This window comes from Hyla sarda, chromosome 1, assembly GCF_029499605.1.
Source record: "Hyla sarda isolate aHylSar1 chromosome 1, aHylSar1.hap1, whole genome shotgun sequence".
Classification (NCBI taxonomy): Eukaryota; Metazoa; Chordata; class Amphibia; order Anura; family Hylidae; genus Hyla; species Hyla sarda.
The window spans coordinates 436,963,044-436,979,186 of record NC_079189.1 but is presented as its reverse complement, the minus strand read 5'-3'; the positions used below and the strand labels follow the sequence as shown (position 1 = coordinate 436,979,186).

Sequence of the window (16,143 nt, the reverse complement as noted above, 5' to 3'; positions counted from 1 at the left end):
AATAAATAACAGTAAATATCACACTTATACTGATTCCCCTTTACCGATTTGATTTTCTTTCGACAATCCTTAATTTCAAACAGAACCGGTCAGAAGTCTTGAACTCTTAAAACTGCTCAGGATGTCTATCCCCTACCCAACATAACATGTCACTGTGCCTTTCCCTTTAGGACTTTTCTACTTTCTGGGATCTATTGTCAATTTTAGTCAAGACCCTGATGTGCACTTTAAATACATCCAGGCAGCTTGTAAGACTGGCCAAATAAAAGAAGTTGAGCGAATATGTAGGGAAAGCAACTGCTACAACCCAGAACGTGTCAAGAACTTCCTCAAGGTAAGAACACAGGCTATTCATGTTGAAGAAACAATGCGTTGTCACAATTTACTACTTGGTGGATTGGTAGGTGTAGGAGGCCGTAACCGAGATCTTGCTGCTATTTTATGTCAAACATATAACCTCCCCCATCAACAGTCTCGCAGACCAGTCATTTTTTGTATAACTGTTAGGTGTCACGTTTACTACTGCACGTACTCAGATTGATTTTGTGTAACAAACTTCTTTTACTCTCTAACTCCTAAGTATCTGCTATCATCTTGGTTCATATTCTTTATATATATCCTTGTTTAATGTTTTGTTTTCTTTCCTGTTTCCACCACCAGGAGGCAAAACTTACAGACCAGCTTCCACTGATAATTGTCTGTGACCGCTTCGACTTTGTCCATGACTTGGTGTTATATCTGTACCGAAACAACCTCCAAAAGTACATTGAAATCTATGTGCAAAAGGTAAGATGTATTTTAAAAGCCTTTTTGTGAAAAAAGATTGGTTACCTGTAAAGCACCGAGGACACGCAGGGCTCCATTCTGTAAGGACAAGCAGGGCTCTGCACACTGAGGGCACGCAGGGCCCTGCGCAATGAGGGCACGCAGGGCCCTGCGTGTCCTCAGTGCGCAGGGCCCTGCGTGTCCTCAGTGCACAGGGCCCCGGGGTCCCCAAGAGGTTAGTCAACTGGTGCCAGAAAGTTAAACAGATTTGTAAATTACTTCTATTAAAAAATATTTGTCCTTCCAGTACTTTTATCAGCTGTATGCTACAGAGGAAATTATTTTCTTTTTTAATTTCTTTTTTGTCTTGTCCACAGTGTTCTCTGCTGACACCTCTATCCGTGTCAGGAACTGTCCAGAGCAGTATAGGATTGCAATGGGGATCTTCTTCAGCTCTGGACAGTTCCTGTTACGGGCATCAGGTGTCAGCAGAGAACACTGTGGACAAGACAAAAAAGAAATTCGAAAATAATTTCCTCTGTAGCATACAGCTGCTAAAAAGTACTAGAAGGGTAATGATTTTTTAATAGACGTCATTTACAAATCTGATAACTTTCTGGCACCAGTTGATTTAAAAAAAAAAAAGTTTCACCGGAGTACCCCGTTAAGCAAGGACGGGCTCTGATGTTTTATTTTGAATTTTCTACTCTTTTAAAAATGGTTTTAGAAAAATATTTTATGCTTGGATTTACATACTGCACTGTGCACTTCAGCAGGCCATTTCCACATAGTATTAAATATTATCTATATAATTAAAATAATATTGTTTAACAATAACGCTGTAATTGATTGTATTAATTTATATTAAAATGACTTTACTAATTTATTCTCATCCTCCTGGAATAAGGCAGAATACCACTGCTATCATAATTACTGTAGCTGTAATACTTGTAATTGTTTTCTGTGGCTAGGTTAATCCCAGTCGCATCCCAGCAGTGGTGGGAGGCTTGTTAGATGTGGACTGCTCAGAAGATGTAATTAAGAATCTCATCATGGTTGTACATGGCCAATTCTCTACTGATGAGCTTGTAGCCGAAGTAGAGAAGCGAAACAGGTAAGTTCTCATGGTACACAAATGGAGGCTATTGGAAAGCTTTTTGCTTTTAAATCATTTTAAAAAGAAAAAAAAAACTTTAAGGGGAATATATCATTGGTTTTACTCTGATTTGTGGTGTTGATATGTCGCAGTTGCTGTTTAGAGATGTTTTATTTCTGAAATTATGTAGCCTGATCATAGCCTGGATAACTTTTTGCAGTGGTCAGGAGTTTTGTCATGTGCAGACTGGTTGCCAAATTTGTTGCAAAGTTCTGTTTGTTGCAAATCTACACCAGCCCAGACCTGCCCTACAAACTGGCTGTGGACAGCATTTAAGTTGCACATTTTGGCGCAACGGGTTAAAAAGTCGCAGAGGGCGAACCATACAAAGTGGTGTCCTGAAGTGTAATTTTAACTCCTTAAGGACCCAGCCCATTTTGACCTTAAGGACCAGAGCATTTTTTGCACATCTGACCACTGTCACTTTATGCATTAATAAGTCTGGGATGCTTTTACTTATGAATTTGATTCCAAGATTCTTTTTTCCCAAAAAGTTTCTAAATCTGCATTTTTCAGGAACCAGTTCAGTTTTGAAGTGGATTTGAGGGGTCTTCATTTTAAAAATGCCACATATAAATTACCCCATTATAAAAACTTCACCCCTCAAAGTATACAAAATGATATTCAGAATGTTTGTCAACCCTTTAGGTGTTTCACAGAAATAGCAGCAAATTGAAGGAGAAAATTCAAAATCTAATTTTTTATTTTTTTTTACACTAACATGTTCTTGTAGACCCAGTTTTTGAATTTTTACAAGGAGAAAATGAGAAAATGCCCCACAAAATGTGTAACCCAATTTCTGTTGAGTAAGGAAATATCTCATATGTGAACGTAAAGTGCTCTGAGGGCTCAGAAGCGAATGAGCGACAATGGGATTTTGGAGAGTGAATTTTGCTGAAATTGTTTATAGGGTGCATGTTCTCCCCCCCCCAAATTAATTTACCATTTTTACAGGAGGTTATAGGAGAAAATACCCCACAAAATGTGTAACCCTATTTCTTCTGTGTAGGGAAATGCTCACAAGAGAGAGAGCCCCGTTTTGGCTTTTTTAAAGCAAATTTTGCTGAAATGGTTTTTGTGGGGCATGTCGCATTTAGGAAGCCCCTGTGGTGCCATAACAGCAAAATAAAAGCACATGTGTCACGATTCGGCAGGCAGGAGGTGGATCCTCTGTGCCAGAGAGGGATTGGCGTGGACCGTGTCAGTGGACCGGTTCTAAGTTGCTACTGGTATTCACCAGAGCCCGCCGCAAAGCGGGATGGTCTTGCAGCGGCGGTAGCAACCAGGTCATATCCACTGGCAACGGCTCAACCTCTCTGACTACTGAGATAAGCGCGGTACAAGGGAGTAGACAAGAGCAAGGTCAGACGTAGCAGAAGGTCGGGGCAGGCGGCTAGGTTCGTAGTCAATGGTGATAGCAGATGGTCAAGGACACAGTAGAGGTAACTCAGAGTAGCTTTCTCAAGGCACAAGGCAACAAGATCCGGCAAGGAAGTGCAGGGGAAGTGAGTTCATATAACCAGGGAGCAGGTGGAAACTAATTAGGGTGATTGGGCCAGGCACCATCATTGGTGCACTGGCCCTTTAAATCTCAGAGTGCTGGCGCGCGCGCGCCCGCCCTAGAGAGCGGAGCCGCGCGCGCCAGAGCATGACAGCCGGGGACCGGGACAGGTAAGTGACCTGGGATGCGATTCGCGAGCGGGCGCGTCCCGCTATGCGAATCGCATCCCCGCCGGCAATGTCAGTGCAGCGCTCCCGGTCAGCGGGTCTGACCGGGGCGCTGCAGGGAGAGAAATGCCGCGAGCGCTTCGGGGAGGAGCAGGGACCCGGAGCGCTCAGCGTAACAGTACCCCCCCCCCCCTTAGGTCTCCCCCTCTTTTTGTCGGGATGTCTCTCCACCTGGGACGAGGACATTGGGAGCGATTGTAGAGTCTCCTTCTGGGGGACAGTGAAGTCCTGGGCAGACCGGTCAGAAGGAGTGGGAATGGGGAGGGGGGGTAGAGGGTGAGGCTTGGCACAGTCCTGATAGGCCTTGGGGAGACCAGGCACAAGAGGGGACACTGAGGCCCGACAGACGGGGCTGGGAGCAGACGTGAGGCATTTCTTGTGGCAAGCAGGACCCCAATTCTCGATCTCCCCGGTGGTCCAGTCAAGGGTGGGAGAATGGTGCTGGAGCCATGGCAGACCGAGAAGGACTTCAGATGTGCAGCCGGGCAAAACCAAAAATTCAATCTTTTCGAGATGTGGTCCAATGTTCATAAGCAGAGGCACTGTGCGATAACGCACAGTGCAGTTCAACTTGACTCCGTTGACTGAAGCAATGTAGAGCGGCTTGATGAGACGGGTTACCGGGATGCAGTACCTATCAAGCAAAGAGGCCAGAATAAAATTTCCAGAAGAACCAGAGTCCAAGACGGCCACGGCAGAGAAGGAGGAGTTGGCAGAAGGAGAAATCCGTACGGGCACAGTGAGACATGGAGAAGCAGACTCCGTACCCAGAGACGCCAGACCCACATGAGCAGGTTGCGTGCGTGCATTTTCCAGATGTGGAGGACGAATCGGGCAATCCACCAAGAAATGTTCGGTACTAGCGCAGTACAGACATAGATTTTTATCCCTACGGCGAGACCTCTCTTCAATAGTCAGGCGAGACCGATCTACTTGCATAGGCTCCTCGGCGGGAGGCACAGGGGTAGATTGCAAGGGATACCGAGAGAGAGGTGCCCAGGGATTGAGGTCTTTTTCCTGGCGGAGTTCCTGGTGTCTTTCTGAAAAACGTATGTCAATGCGGGTGGCCAAATGGATAAGTTCATGTAGGTTGGCAGGAATCTCTCGTGCGGCCAGCACATCTTTGATGTTACTGGATAGGCCTTTTTTAAAGGTCGCGCAGAGAGCCTCGTTGTTCCAAGATAATTCGGAAGCGAGAGTACGAAATCGGATGGCGTACTCGCCTACTGAAGAATTACCCTGGACCAGGTTCAGCAGGGCAGTCTCGGCAGAAGAAGCTCGGGCTGGTTCCTCGAAGACACTGCGAACCTCAGAGAAGGAGTGTACAGAGGCGGTGACAGGGTCATCGCAGTCCCCGAGCGGTGTGGCCCAAGACAAAGCCTTCCCAGAGAGGAGACTGACCACGAAAGCCACCTTCGACCTTTCTGTAGGAAATTGGTCCGACAACATCTCCAAATGAAGGGAACATTGCGACAGAAAACCACGGCAGAGTCTAGAGTCCCCATCAAATTTGTCCGGCAGGGACAAGCAGAGGTTAGGAGCGGCCACTCGCTGCGGAGAAGGTGCAGGAGCTGGTGGAGGAGATGGTAGCTGCTGTTGCAGATGCTGTAGCTGCGACTGAAGTTGCTGTTCCATGGTGGACACTTCAGACAGCTGGTGACTTAGATGGGCGATCTGTCGGGATTGCTGGGCGACCACCGTGGTGAGGTCAGAGACAACTGGCAGGGGAACCTCAGCGGGATCCATGGCCGGATCTACTGTCACGATTCGGCAGGCAGGAGGTGGATCCTCTGTGCCAGAGAGGGATTGGCGTGGACCGGTTCTAAGTTGCTACTGGTATTCACCAGAGCCCGCCGCAAAGCGGGATGGTCTTGCAGCGGCGGTAGCAACCAGGTCGTATCCACTGGCAACGGCTCAACCTCTCTGACTGCTGAGATAAGCGCGGTACAAGGGAGTAGACAAGAGCAAGGTCAGACGTAGCAGAAGGTCGGGGCAGGCGGCTAGGTTCGTAGTCAATGGTGATAGCAGATGGTCAAGGACACAGTAGAGGTAACTCAGAGTAGCTTTCTCAAGGCACAAGGCAACCAGATCCGGCAAGGAAGTGCAGGGGAAGTGAGTTCATATAACCAGGGAGCAGGTGGAAACTAATTAGGGTGATTGGGCCAGGCACCATCATTGGTGCACTGGCCCTTTAAATCTCAGAGTGCTGGCGCGCGCGCGCCCTAGAGAGCGGAGCCGCGCGCGCCAGAGCATGACAGCCGGGGACCGGGACAGGTAAGTGACCTGGGATGCGATTCGCGAGCGGGCGCGTCCCGCTATGCGAATCGCATCCCCCGCCGGCAATGTCAGTGCAGCGCTCCCGGTCAGCGGGTCTGACCGGGGCGCTGCAGGGAGAGAAACGCCGCGAGCGCTTCGGGGAGGAGCAGGGACCCGGAGCGCTCAGCGTAACAACATGGCATACTATTTTGGAAACTACACCCATTAAGGCACGTAACAAGGGGTATAGCGAGCCTTAACACCCCACAGGTTTTTGACGACTTTTCCTTAGTCGGATTTGTAAGTAGTAAAAAAAAAAAAAAAAAAAAATTCAAATGCATTTTTCCCCCCCCCAAATGTACTATTGTTTACAAGATGTTATAGAAGAAAATGCCCCCCAAAATGTGTAACCCCATTTCTTCTGAGTATGAAATACCCCATGTGTGGATGTAAAGTGCTCTGCGGGTGAACTACAATGCTCTGAAGAGAAGGAGCTTTTGGAGAGAGAATTTGTTTGGAATGGAAGTCGGGGGCCATGTGCATTTACAAAGCCCACATGCTACAAGAACAGTGGAAACCCCCCCCCACATGTGACCCCATTTTGGAAACTACACCCCTCACGGAATGTAATAAGGGGTACAGTAAGCATTTACACAAAATTTAATTTTTCATTTTCACGGACCACTGTTCCAAAAATCTGTCAGACACCTGTGGGACGTAAATGCTCACTGCACCCCTTACTACATTCTGTGAGGGGTGTAGTTTCCAAAATGGTGTCATATGTGGGGGGTTTCCACTGTTCTGGCACCACAGGGGCTTTGTTAAACGCACATGGCCTTCAATTCCAGCCAAATTTTCTCTCCTAAAGCCCAATGGCGCTCCTTCTCTTCTGAGCCCATATGGGGTATTTATATACTCAGAAGAAATGGTGTTACAAATTTGGGGGGGATTTTTCTCCAAACCATGGCCCTCTAGATGTTGCAAAACTACAATTCACAACATGCACGGACAGCCAAGGGCTGTCTGGGCATGCTGGGAGTTGTAGTTTTGAAACTCCTAGAAGCAGCAGTGAAGATCACTTTACAGCAAGAGCGGGGGATCTGAACTTTAACCCCCCAGTCAGCTGAGACACTGTGATGGGTCCACAGGGACCAATCACAGTGATCGCTGACCAGGACCATTCACCGATGGTCCTGGGGGGGCTTGCATAAGTGGTCTCTCACTGGTAACAGCGGGACTTCTGCCTGTTAACCCGTGTGATGCCGCGCATCGCCGGATTAACTGAATGACTTATATAAACATCAGGATGCGCGAACTACCAGCATAACCTGACGTTTATATAAGTCATTCTGCGGGAAGGGGTTAAAAATGTGTACTAGCACCTTACTTATCACATGCTATGCAAGCACATAATAAGTTTGGCGCATGTACAAATTACCAAGTTAACATAAATTATACAAGTTAACATTATTAAACTAATTTATAAATAACTTAATTTAGTTTCTTGGTTAATATCGCCTATTACATCTACTCCTCAAGCACTATATGTATGTGATCATCTATCAGTGTGTTGGGTAGTAGTTTACAGATCTTCTCACATTCCCTATCAGGTTAAAGCTGCTTTTACCATGGCTGGAATCCAGAATCCATGAAGGATGCGAAGAACCCGCAACACACAATGCTTTGGCCAAGATCTATATTGACAGCAACAACAACCCCGAACGCTTCCTGCGGGAAAATCCTTTCTATGACAGCTGTGTAGTGGGCAAGTACTGTGAAAAGAGGGACCCGCACCTGGCTTGTGTAGCTTATGAGAGGGGCCAGTGTGACCTGGAGCTTATTATGGTGAGAGCTTTAAATCTACAACAAGTGGAAAAGGGGATTCTTATTTCTTTAAGAATGACTCTTAGTTATTGGATCCGTTATTTTGGTTTAGGTGTGCAATGAAAATTCCCTATTCAAGAGTGAAGCACGTTACCTTGTACGGAGAAAAGATGCAGATCTGTGGGCCAGTGTGCTGGAGGAAAACAATCCATTCAGGCGACAGCTGATAGATCAAGTAAGAGGAGGATGAAATTGTGTGAAAATAGTCTTTGGTTAAACAGTTCTGTAACTTTATTTGTCAAAATGCTTTTTTTTTTATCTTGCGTTTGCAGCTACTGTATGAGAACTCTTCATTGTAGCCAGTGGTTTAAAGGGAAAATCCAGCTAAAATCTTCTAATATGTGAAGGGTACAGCTAAGATTCGGTTAAAGTTTGTGATCTCTCTACACCAATAATTTGCAGAATAAAGGGCTATATGGAGTCTTACGTTTATGTCGAGCCACATTTATTATTCACTTTTGACCTGTTTTGCATCTCATAGCTTAAGATGAGTTCTAAAGTGCACCAAAATTTATTAACGGTTTCTGTGTGGCTGATGGAAAGAGCATATCGCTGCACTCTACCACTGTTGGGTAACCCCATCGACCTTGATTGAAGCTGCAGAGCACATTTGGGTCCACTGCTTCCTTATCCCAAAGTGGGCCCTCCATGACCATTCTATTTTTTTGATAATTGTTCCTTATGGGATAACCCTTTTTAACAAACATTTCCCTAGAAGGGTTTTTTTCCCCCAAAAAAAGTGTTAATAATTTATATAGTTTCTTCAGACCAATTCCTTAAAGTTTATTCTTTTTTAATATTTATATTAAAGGTTGTCCAGACTGCTTTATCAGAAACTCAGGACCCCGAAGAGGTGTCTGTGACTGTGAAGGCCTTCATGACTGCTGATCTCCCAAATGAGCTCATTGAACTTTTAGAGAAGATTGTACTTGACAACTCTGTTTTTAGTGAGCACAGGTAAGCATGGGAGAGAATGGGCTACAATATAATATAGGCTATTACGTGCACTTGAGTCTCATATAAGCCAAAATATCCACAATACATGTAATGGCACACTTGTCTGATGATTTGGAAAGAGACCATGACACACTATCTGTTGTAGCTGTTATAACCCATACAAACGCTAACATTAAGGCTGTAGGATACGGTCTAGCCCCTGTTGAACATCAGTCGGACTATAAATATTACATTTGTTTGGTTTCAGAAATCTGCAAAATTTGCTCATACTGACAGCTATTAAAGCTGACCGCACACGAGTAATGGAATACATCAACCGCTTAGATAACTATGATGCACCAGACATTGCTAATATTGCCATTAGCAATCAGCTGTTTGAGGAGGCCTTTGCCATATTTCGGAAATTTGATGTAAATACATCTGCTATACAGGTGAGGAATGTAAATAAATCCAGTTTATAAACAGATACATGGAATTGTTACTGCACTTGGCTGTTAGGGTATTGTAATATTTTTCCTTTAGAATATGCTGTAGTTGACTGTGTTACATTGACCCCCCGACCTACGATGACCCCGACATACGATCCTTTCAACATACGATTGCCTCTCAGAGGCCATCGCATGTTGAAGGCAGCATCAACATACGATGCTTTTGTATGTCGGGGCCATTGCATAAACGGCTATCCGGCAGCGCAGACTGCTTCAGCAGCCAGCGGATAGCTGTTTAAGGTGCCCCGTGTGGTCCGCTGACGATCACTTACCTGTCCTCGGGGCTCCGGCACGTCCTCTTCGGGATCCGCTGCATCGTCGGCGCTGTCCATCATCGTCATCACATCGCTGCGCACGTCGTCTCATCATCCAATAGGAGCGGCGTGCGTAGCGACATGACGGAGAGCGAGGATGCTGTGGAAGCAGAGGCCTTGCCGGAGCGTCAGGGATACCCCGGGGACGCGGCGACAGCGATGGAAGAAGACATCCAGGGCAGCGGTGACGAGAGGTGATGGTCCGGAGCGGCGGGGACACGTGATTATAACCTCCAATACCAGTGGTCTTCAACCTGCAGACCTCCAGATGTTGCAAAACTACAACTCTCAGCATGCCCAGACAGCCGTTGGCTGTCCGGGCATGCTGGGTGTTGTAGTTTTGCAACCTCTGGAGGCCCGCATGTTGTAGACCACTGTCCTATACTTTACATTGCACGGATCCCTCAACATACGATGGTCCATTTGGTACTGATTACCATCGTATGTTGAGGGACCACTGTATAAGAAAGTGGCTCTTTTAATATGAGAATATTATATTTTAAGATTTTATATTCCTATTCTACACCTTTTCTTGCAGGTGTTAATTGAACACATTGGAAATCTGGATCGTGCTTATGAATTTGCAGAGAGATGTAATGAACCTGCTGTGTGGAGCCAACTGGGCAGAGCTCAGCTACAGAAAGACTTAGTAAAGGAAGCTATTGACTCCTACATTAAAGCTGATGACCCCTCGGCTTACATGGAAGTGGTGCAGGCAGCAAGCAAAAACAGTGAGTGATTCTGTCTCCTATTTGTAGGGATGCTAGTGGACTCTTAATATTCCTGATCATCACCTTATTGATCTTTCATGGATATCATAAATCTGATTTTAGTATTCTTGGGAACAAGGCTGTGTGTGTGGTGTCTTTCTAACTATGTTGACATGTCTGTTTTCACAGGTAACTGGGAGGACCTAGTAAAGTTCTTACAGATGGCACGAAAAAAGGCTAGGGAGTCCTATGTTGAGACTGAACTCATATTTGCTTTGGCTAAAACAAATCGCTTGTCAGAGCTGGAAGAATTTGTCAGTGGTCCTAACAATGCGCACATCCAACAGGTATTGCTGTGAATGTTGTCCTCTGGTCATTGTTTAGAAGGGATGCCGCTTTTACAGTACAATTTTTTTCCTGTGCTTTTTAGGTGGGAGATCGCTGTTATGATGAGGGCATGTATGATGCTGCCAAACTTCTTTATAACAATGTATCAAACTTTGCACGGTTGGCGTCCACCTTAGTGCATCTTGGAGAGTATCAGGCTGCTGTGGATAGTGCGCGGAAGGCCAATAGCACCCGCACATGGAAAGAAGTGAGAACTTTTTATGATTAATATTCCTTATTACATTTTGTGACCAGATGGATTCTATAGTATTCTCTGCCTTGCAGGTTTTACTGTATAGTTGCTACATTTTATAATCTTTTCATGGGTCTTTTTCCTAGGTGTGCTTTGCTTGTGTGGATGGCACAGAGTTTCGCCTTGCCCAGATATGTGGCCTGCATATTGTGATCCATGCCGATGAACTAGAGGAACTTATCACCTATTACCAGGTGAGTAACTCATAGAACGGACTGATCCATTTTTCACTGTGACATCTTTACATTTGAAAAGATGCTTAACTATTTCTGAACCACCGAACGACCGAAACACCCGACCGGTGTGCAGTGTGCTGCTACGGTAGAAGAGAGCTGCCTTTATTACTAGAGATGAGCGAACTTAAAGGAGTAGTCCAGTGGTGATTCAGTGGTTTACAACTTATCCCCTATCTTAAGGATAGGGGATAAGTTGCAGATCGCGGGGGATCCGACCCCTGGGGCCCCCCGCGATCTCCTGTACGGAGCCCCGACAGCCCGCGGGAAGGGGGCGTGTCGACCTCCGCACGAAGCGGCGGCCGACACGCCCCCTCAATACAACTCTATGGCAGAGCCGAAGCGCTGCCTTCGGCAATCTCCGGCTCTGCCATAGAGATGTATTGAAGGGGCGTGTCGGCCGCCGCCTCGTGCGGGGGTCAACACCCGCTATCTCGGCGGAGAGCCGGGGCCCGTACAGAGAGATCGCAGGGGGCCCCAGAGGTCGGACCCCTTGCGATCTCAAACTTATCCCCTATCCTTAGGATAGGGGATAAGTTTTTCACCACTGGACTACCCCTTTAAAGTAAATTCGATTCGTCACGAACTTCTCGGCTCGGCAGTTGATGACTTATCCTGCATAAATTAGTTCAGCTTTCAGGTGCTCTGGTGGACTGGAAAAGGTGGATACATTCCTAGGAAAGAGTCTCCTAGGACTGTATCCACCTTTTCCAGCCCACCGAAGCACCTGAAAGCTGAACTCATTTATGGAGGAAAAGTCATCAACTGCCAAGCCGAGAAGTTCGTGACGAATCGAATTTACTGCAAGTTCGCTCATCTCTATTTAATACCCCTGTAACTTGGGCTAATATGTCAGCCTCAGTTACAGGGTAAATCAGAATTAAAAATAAATGTATTGTAGTGTTAAAATACCCTCAAAATATATTTTATTACTCTGGGGCGACAGTATGGAAAATGTAAAAATAAAAAAAAATGTTGTGAAAGTAAAAAATTAAATTTAAATGTGAGAAAATAACCAGCTCAAACTACAGCTTCTGACATGGCCTCCTGTATACATCCCTTCTATGAAAAATGTTTTAAAAATGTACTGTAGCTGCATTTTGTGCTATTATAAAAAAGAAAAGATAATTTGCAATGGAGAAAAAATATATATAAAATGTACAAATATGAAAAATGACATAAAAACCCCTATCCATAAAAAAAACTGTGCAAAAATAATTTGAATACCCAAATGAAACAAAATGTTATACCTTTAATTCCACGTACTAAATAAACCCTAACATATGGAAGGAAACTGGCCCTGTCTAGAAGTAGTTAAACTGTGACCTGTACATATGAGCCTTAGCTCAACTTTTATTTATTTAAACTTTTTATTTAAATTTTACTTTCGTAAAAAAAAAATTTTTTACCAGTGGTATTTGGTGTTCATATTCACTAGCAATCATATATTCCTATTCTGCGGTGAACCATGCACTGTGGCATTTTGGTGTATGTTGTATAGTTCCATCTTGTGTGTAGGAGTCTCTCTTGGCTTACCTAATTTTGGGTACATTCACACGTACAGGATTTCCTGCATATTTTGTGCAGCTAATTTTACTACCTATTAACTTCAATGGGCAGCAAAATCAGGAAATATGCAGCAGATCCTGTACTTGTGAAGGTACCCTAATACAGTATTGATGGACCTCGCTTATCTTTCATGCCACTAATAAAGTCAATCTGTGTACAGTGCTGTGATACACAGTTGTGTACTACTATTATAACATTTATGTTTAAAGCCTACAACTAATTGCTGCCTACTCATCTATAACAGGGCATGCCACATCATTCTTCATAGTCTTTGTAGTCTTACTGGACTACATATTTGGATGAATAGGTCTTTGTACAAGGCCAGAGTTTGCCCAGGTAGGAATATGGTAAGACTCTATACCCCTAAACAGTTGCACAGGGCTCTCAAGCATTCGCAGATCACTTCTGGTTTTTGTGAACCCAACTGTAGTGCTGCAAAAGCTGGTGTAATGCCATTACTTATGCCACTCATCTGCTGTCTCTCTTGTTTAGGATTGGGGATATTTTGAAGAGCTTATTGCCCTCCTTGAAGCTGCCCTAGGTTTGGAGCGTGCTCATATGGGCATGTTCACAGAACTTGCCATTCTTTACTCCAAGTTTAAACCACAGAAAATGCGTGAACATTTAGAATTGTTTTGGTCCAGAGTCAACATCCCCAAGGTGAGTAAATAGTGTGTTCTTAGGTTTATAGGTTGGTCTGTGCTTTCTATTTAGCATTACTACTATATCACTTGTTTCTGTGATGCCTCCAGGTGTTGCGTGCAGCAGAACAGGCCCATCTGTGGGGTGAATTAGTCTTCCTATACGATAAGTATGAAGAGTATGACAATGCTATTATCACCATGATGAGCCATCCTACCAATGCTTGGAAAGAAGGACAGTTTAAAGACATTGTCACCAAGGTACACCGATGATGTAGAATGTGATTTATTTTCAGTGATGCAGCTTTACTTTACTGAAGACTTCAATGGAAATGATTAACCCTTGCAGGTAGCCAATGTGGAATTGTATTACAAAGCACTCCAGTTCTACTTGGAGTACAAACCTCTTCTGATGAATGACCTTCTTCTTGTCCTGTCTCCACGCTTGGATCACACACGAACAGTGAACTTCTTCTCCAAGGTGGGTATTCTCTTAAATATTTGTTGATTTCTTAAGTGTTATTAACAATTCAGCTCTTTAAGAACTTTAACCAGTGTTACAGAAGCTGCTCATCGAGGTTAGTATTCCTACATATCATTTCTGTCTTTCCTTTTTAGATGAAACAGTTGCCGCTGGTTAAACCATACTTGCGCTCTGTTCAAAATCACAACAACAAGTCCGTCAATGAGGCTCTTAACAACCTTCTGACAGAGGAGGAGGATTACCAGGTAAGACAGTCTGTCATTAAGCAATCTTGTTCTTGCTATCCTACTGGCAACAGTGTGCAATATACGGCTGTTTTTTTAGTTTAGTGATAATTCTGGAAGACCAGCCCGGCCATCTAATGTGCACGAAAGTCTCCCAGCTCTCCCCCTCCCCTGATGATTTTGGGGTGAGAGAATTGGGCGTGTTGGTTTTCAACTGCCTGACTATTTTGTTTTCAGAAGAGCTAAACCACCACTGCAGCGGCCCCCCTCCTCTCTACCATTCAGAACATATAATCATTACAGCCAGTAGCTGTTAAAGGAGCATAGGCACCTATTAGGATGCTTATTGCATATTGTGCTATTTATGAGTTATGCACACCATACAGTTATATCACCATGGAGGTCCCTCATATTTAGCCCATTAGGATTTTGGCTTCAATAACCAGAACAATTTTTTAAGAATAGCCTAATGGAGCTACATACAAAATAAAGTTATGAATTCATAATTCAAAGAGGCACAAAAAAGGGTTTTAAGGCCACAATTGTCCTGGCCCTAAAGGGTTGTAATTTATTGCTATAGAGGGTTTTTACAGACCACAGAACAGTGTTAGTCAGAGGGCTCTTTAAAAATGAAAGAAGCAATCTGATTGGTTGCTATGGGTATTTTCACTATCCTTCCTCAACACAGTTTTTATAAATCTCCCTCATTGTTTGTAAATGCCCCCATTTGGACATTAAGTTTACCTTTTTATGTAATAACACTTCAGATCACTTAGCAGCTGACAGCTGAGATGCACTGACGTATTTAATATGAAGTAGACATCAGCATGTCATATACAGTTTATAGAGTCAGATTACATATGCTTAGAAAGGTGCTTTAATTCACGTCTGTATTATTCACAGGGCTTAAGGGCATCCATTGATGCGTATGATAACTTTGATAACATCAGCCTAGCACAACGCTTGGAGAAACATGAGCTGATTGAGTTCCGCAGGATTGCTGCCTATCTGTACAAGGGCAATAACCGTTGGAAGCAGAGTGTAGAGCTGTGCAAAAAGGACCGCTTGTATAAGGTAACACAGGGTAGAATTTGTAAAGACACCATAAGAGTATGATTTGTTCTATTTTATTGAATTTGATGCAGTTCTACTTAGGTCAACAATAGCAATTAAGGCAAAATAAAGGCCTTGATTTACCAAGATGTTGGGTTTTTGATCAGTGTGGAATGTTGTTTCAGGCTTGCATGATTCCACTCTATTTACTATGGGTAGAGATGAGCGAACTTACAGTAAATTCGATAAGTCACAAACTTCTCGGCTCGGCAGTTGATGACTTATCCTGCATAAATTAGTTCAGCCTTCAGGTGCTCTGGTGGGCTGGAAAAGGTGGATACAGTCCTAGGAAAGAGTCTCCAGCCACCGGAGCACCTGAAAGCTGAACTAATTTATGCAGGAAAAGTCATCAACTGCCGAGCCGAGAAGTTCGTGACAAATCGAATTTACTATAAGTTCGCTCATCTCTAACTATGGGGATTTGCAGTTCAGGAAAGTTCTGACCATATTTTTCTTTGTAAAAATTTCCAGTGACAGAATTTGTGGAGCAATGTGCCCAATTTTTTGGTGCACAAACTGACAAAAGCATGTCTGGTTGACAACAGTAAATCAGGGCCAAAGTATGGGCGTTCACCTGGTTTAACCAAACCTATATGAATCATTGTGATTGACACTTTCAGGTATTTAAACAAAATTACGGAGAACAAAGCCAGGAATTAATTTGAAAAGTCTTAAGACTTTCCTTTTATATGTGTCCTCCATTTATTCATAAACCCTGAGATCTGCAGCAAAGTTTTGGTAAATTTTGCTCTTTGGTGAGATATCTAAATTTTGTAGACAACAAAGACTTACAGTTTAGTCCCCCTTTTAAAGAGTTGGTTTACCATTCTCATTCAAAGAGAGTCCTTTTTATTTTGGCGCTTGTGTTTATACAACAGATTAGTAATTTAGTAATAAAAAGTTATGACTATGAAGCACTCATTGGAAAGCATAGACATGTAATGTTTCAACTGAATGTAACATCACTAAGGCCTAGAGCTG

The 16,143-nt window shown here is 44.1% G+C and overlaps 1 protein-coding gene across 1 annotated transcript in view; it reads left to right on the top strand.

The window, feature by feature from the left end:
• The window catches only part of CLTCL1 (clathrin heavy chain like 1), an 80,390-nt gene that overhangs the window by 51,510 nt on the left and 12,737 nt on the right, over positions 1 to 16,143 (top strand). The window contains exons 14-29 of the mRNA XM_056531855.1: positions 171 to 334; positions 661 to 786; positions 1,737 to 1,879; positions 7,516 to 7,750; positions 7,842 to 7,964; positions 8,601 to 8,746; positions 8,994 to 9,177; positions 10,087 to 10,279; positions 10,448 to 10,605; positions 10,689 to 10,853; positions 10,985 to 11,092; positions 13,193 to 13,360; positions 13,453 to 13,602; positions 13,691 to 13,822; positions 13,960 to 14,070; positions 14,953 to 15,123. Of these exons, the coding sequence (XP_056387830.1) occupies positions 171 to 334; positions 661 to 786; positions 1,737 to 1,879; positions 7,516 to 7,750; positions 7,842 to 7,964; positions 8,601 to 8,746; positions 8,994 to 9,177; positions 10,087 to 10,279; positions 10,448 to 10,605; positions 10,689 to 10,853; positions 10,985 to 11,092; positions 13,193 to 13,360; positions 13,453 to 13,602; positions 13,691 to 13,822; positions 13,960 to 14,070; positions 14,953 to 15,123 (2,477 nt within the window). The remainder of the gene's footprint in view (positions 1 to 170; positions 335 to 660; positions 787 to 1,736; positions 1,880 to 7,515; positions 7,751 to 7,841; positions 7,965 to 8,600; positions 8,747 to 8,993; positions 9,178 to 10,086; positions 10,280 to 10,447; positions 10,606 to 10,688; positions 10,854 to 10,984; positions 11,093 to 13,192; positions 13,361 to 13,452; positions 13,603 to 13,690; positions 13,823 to 13,959; positions 14,071 to 14,952; positions 15,124 to 16,143) is intronic.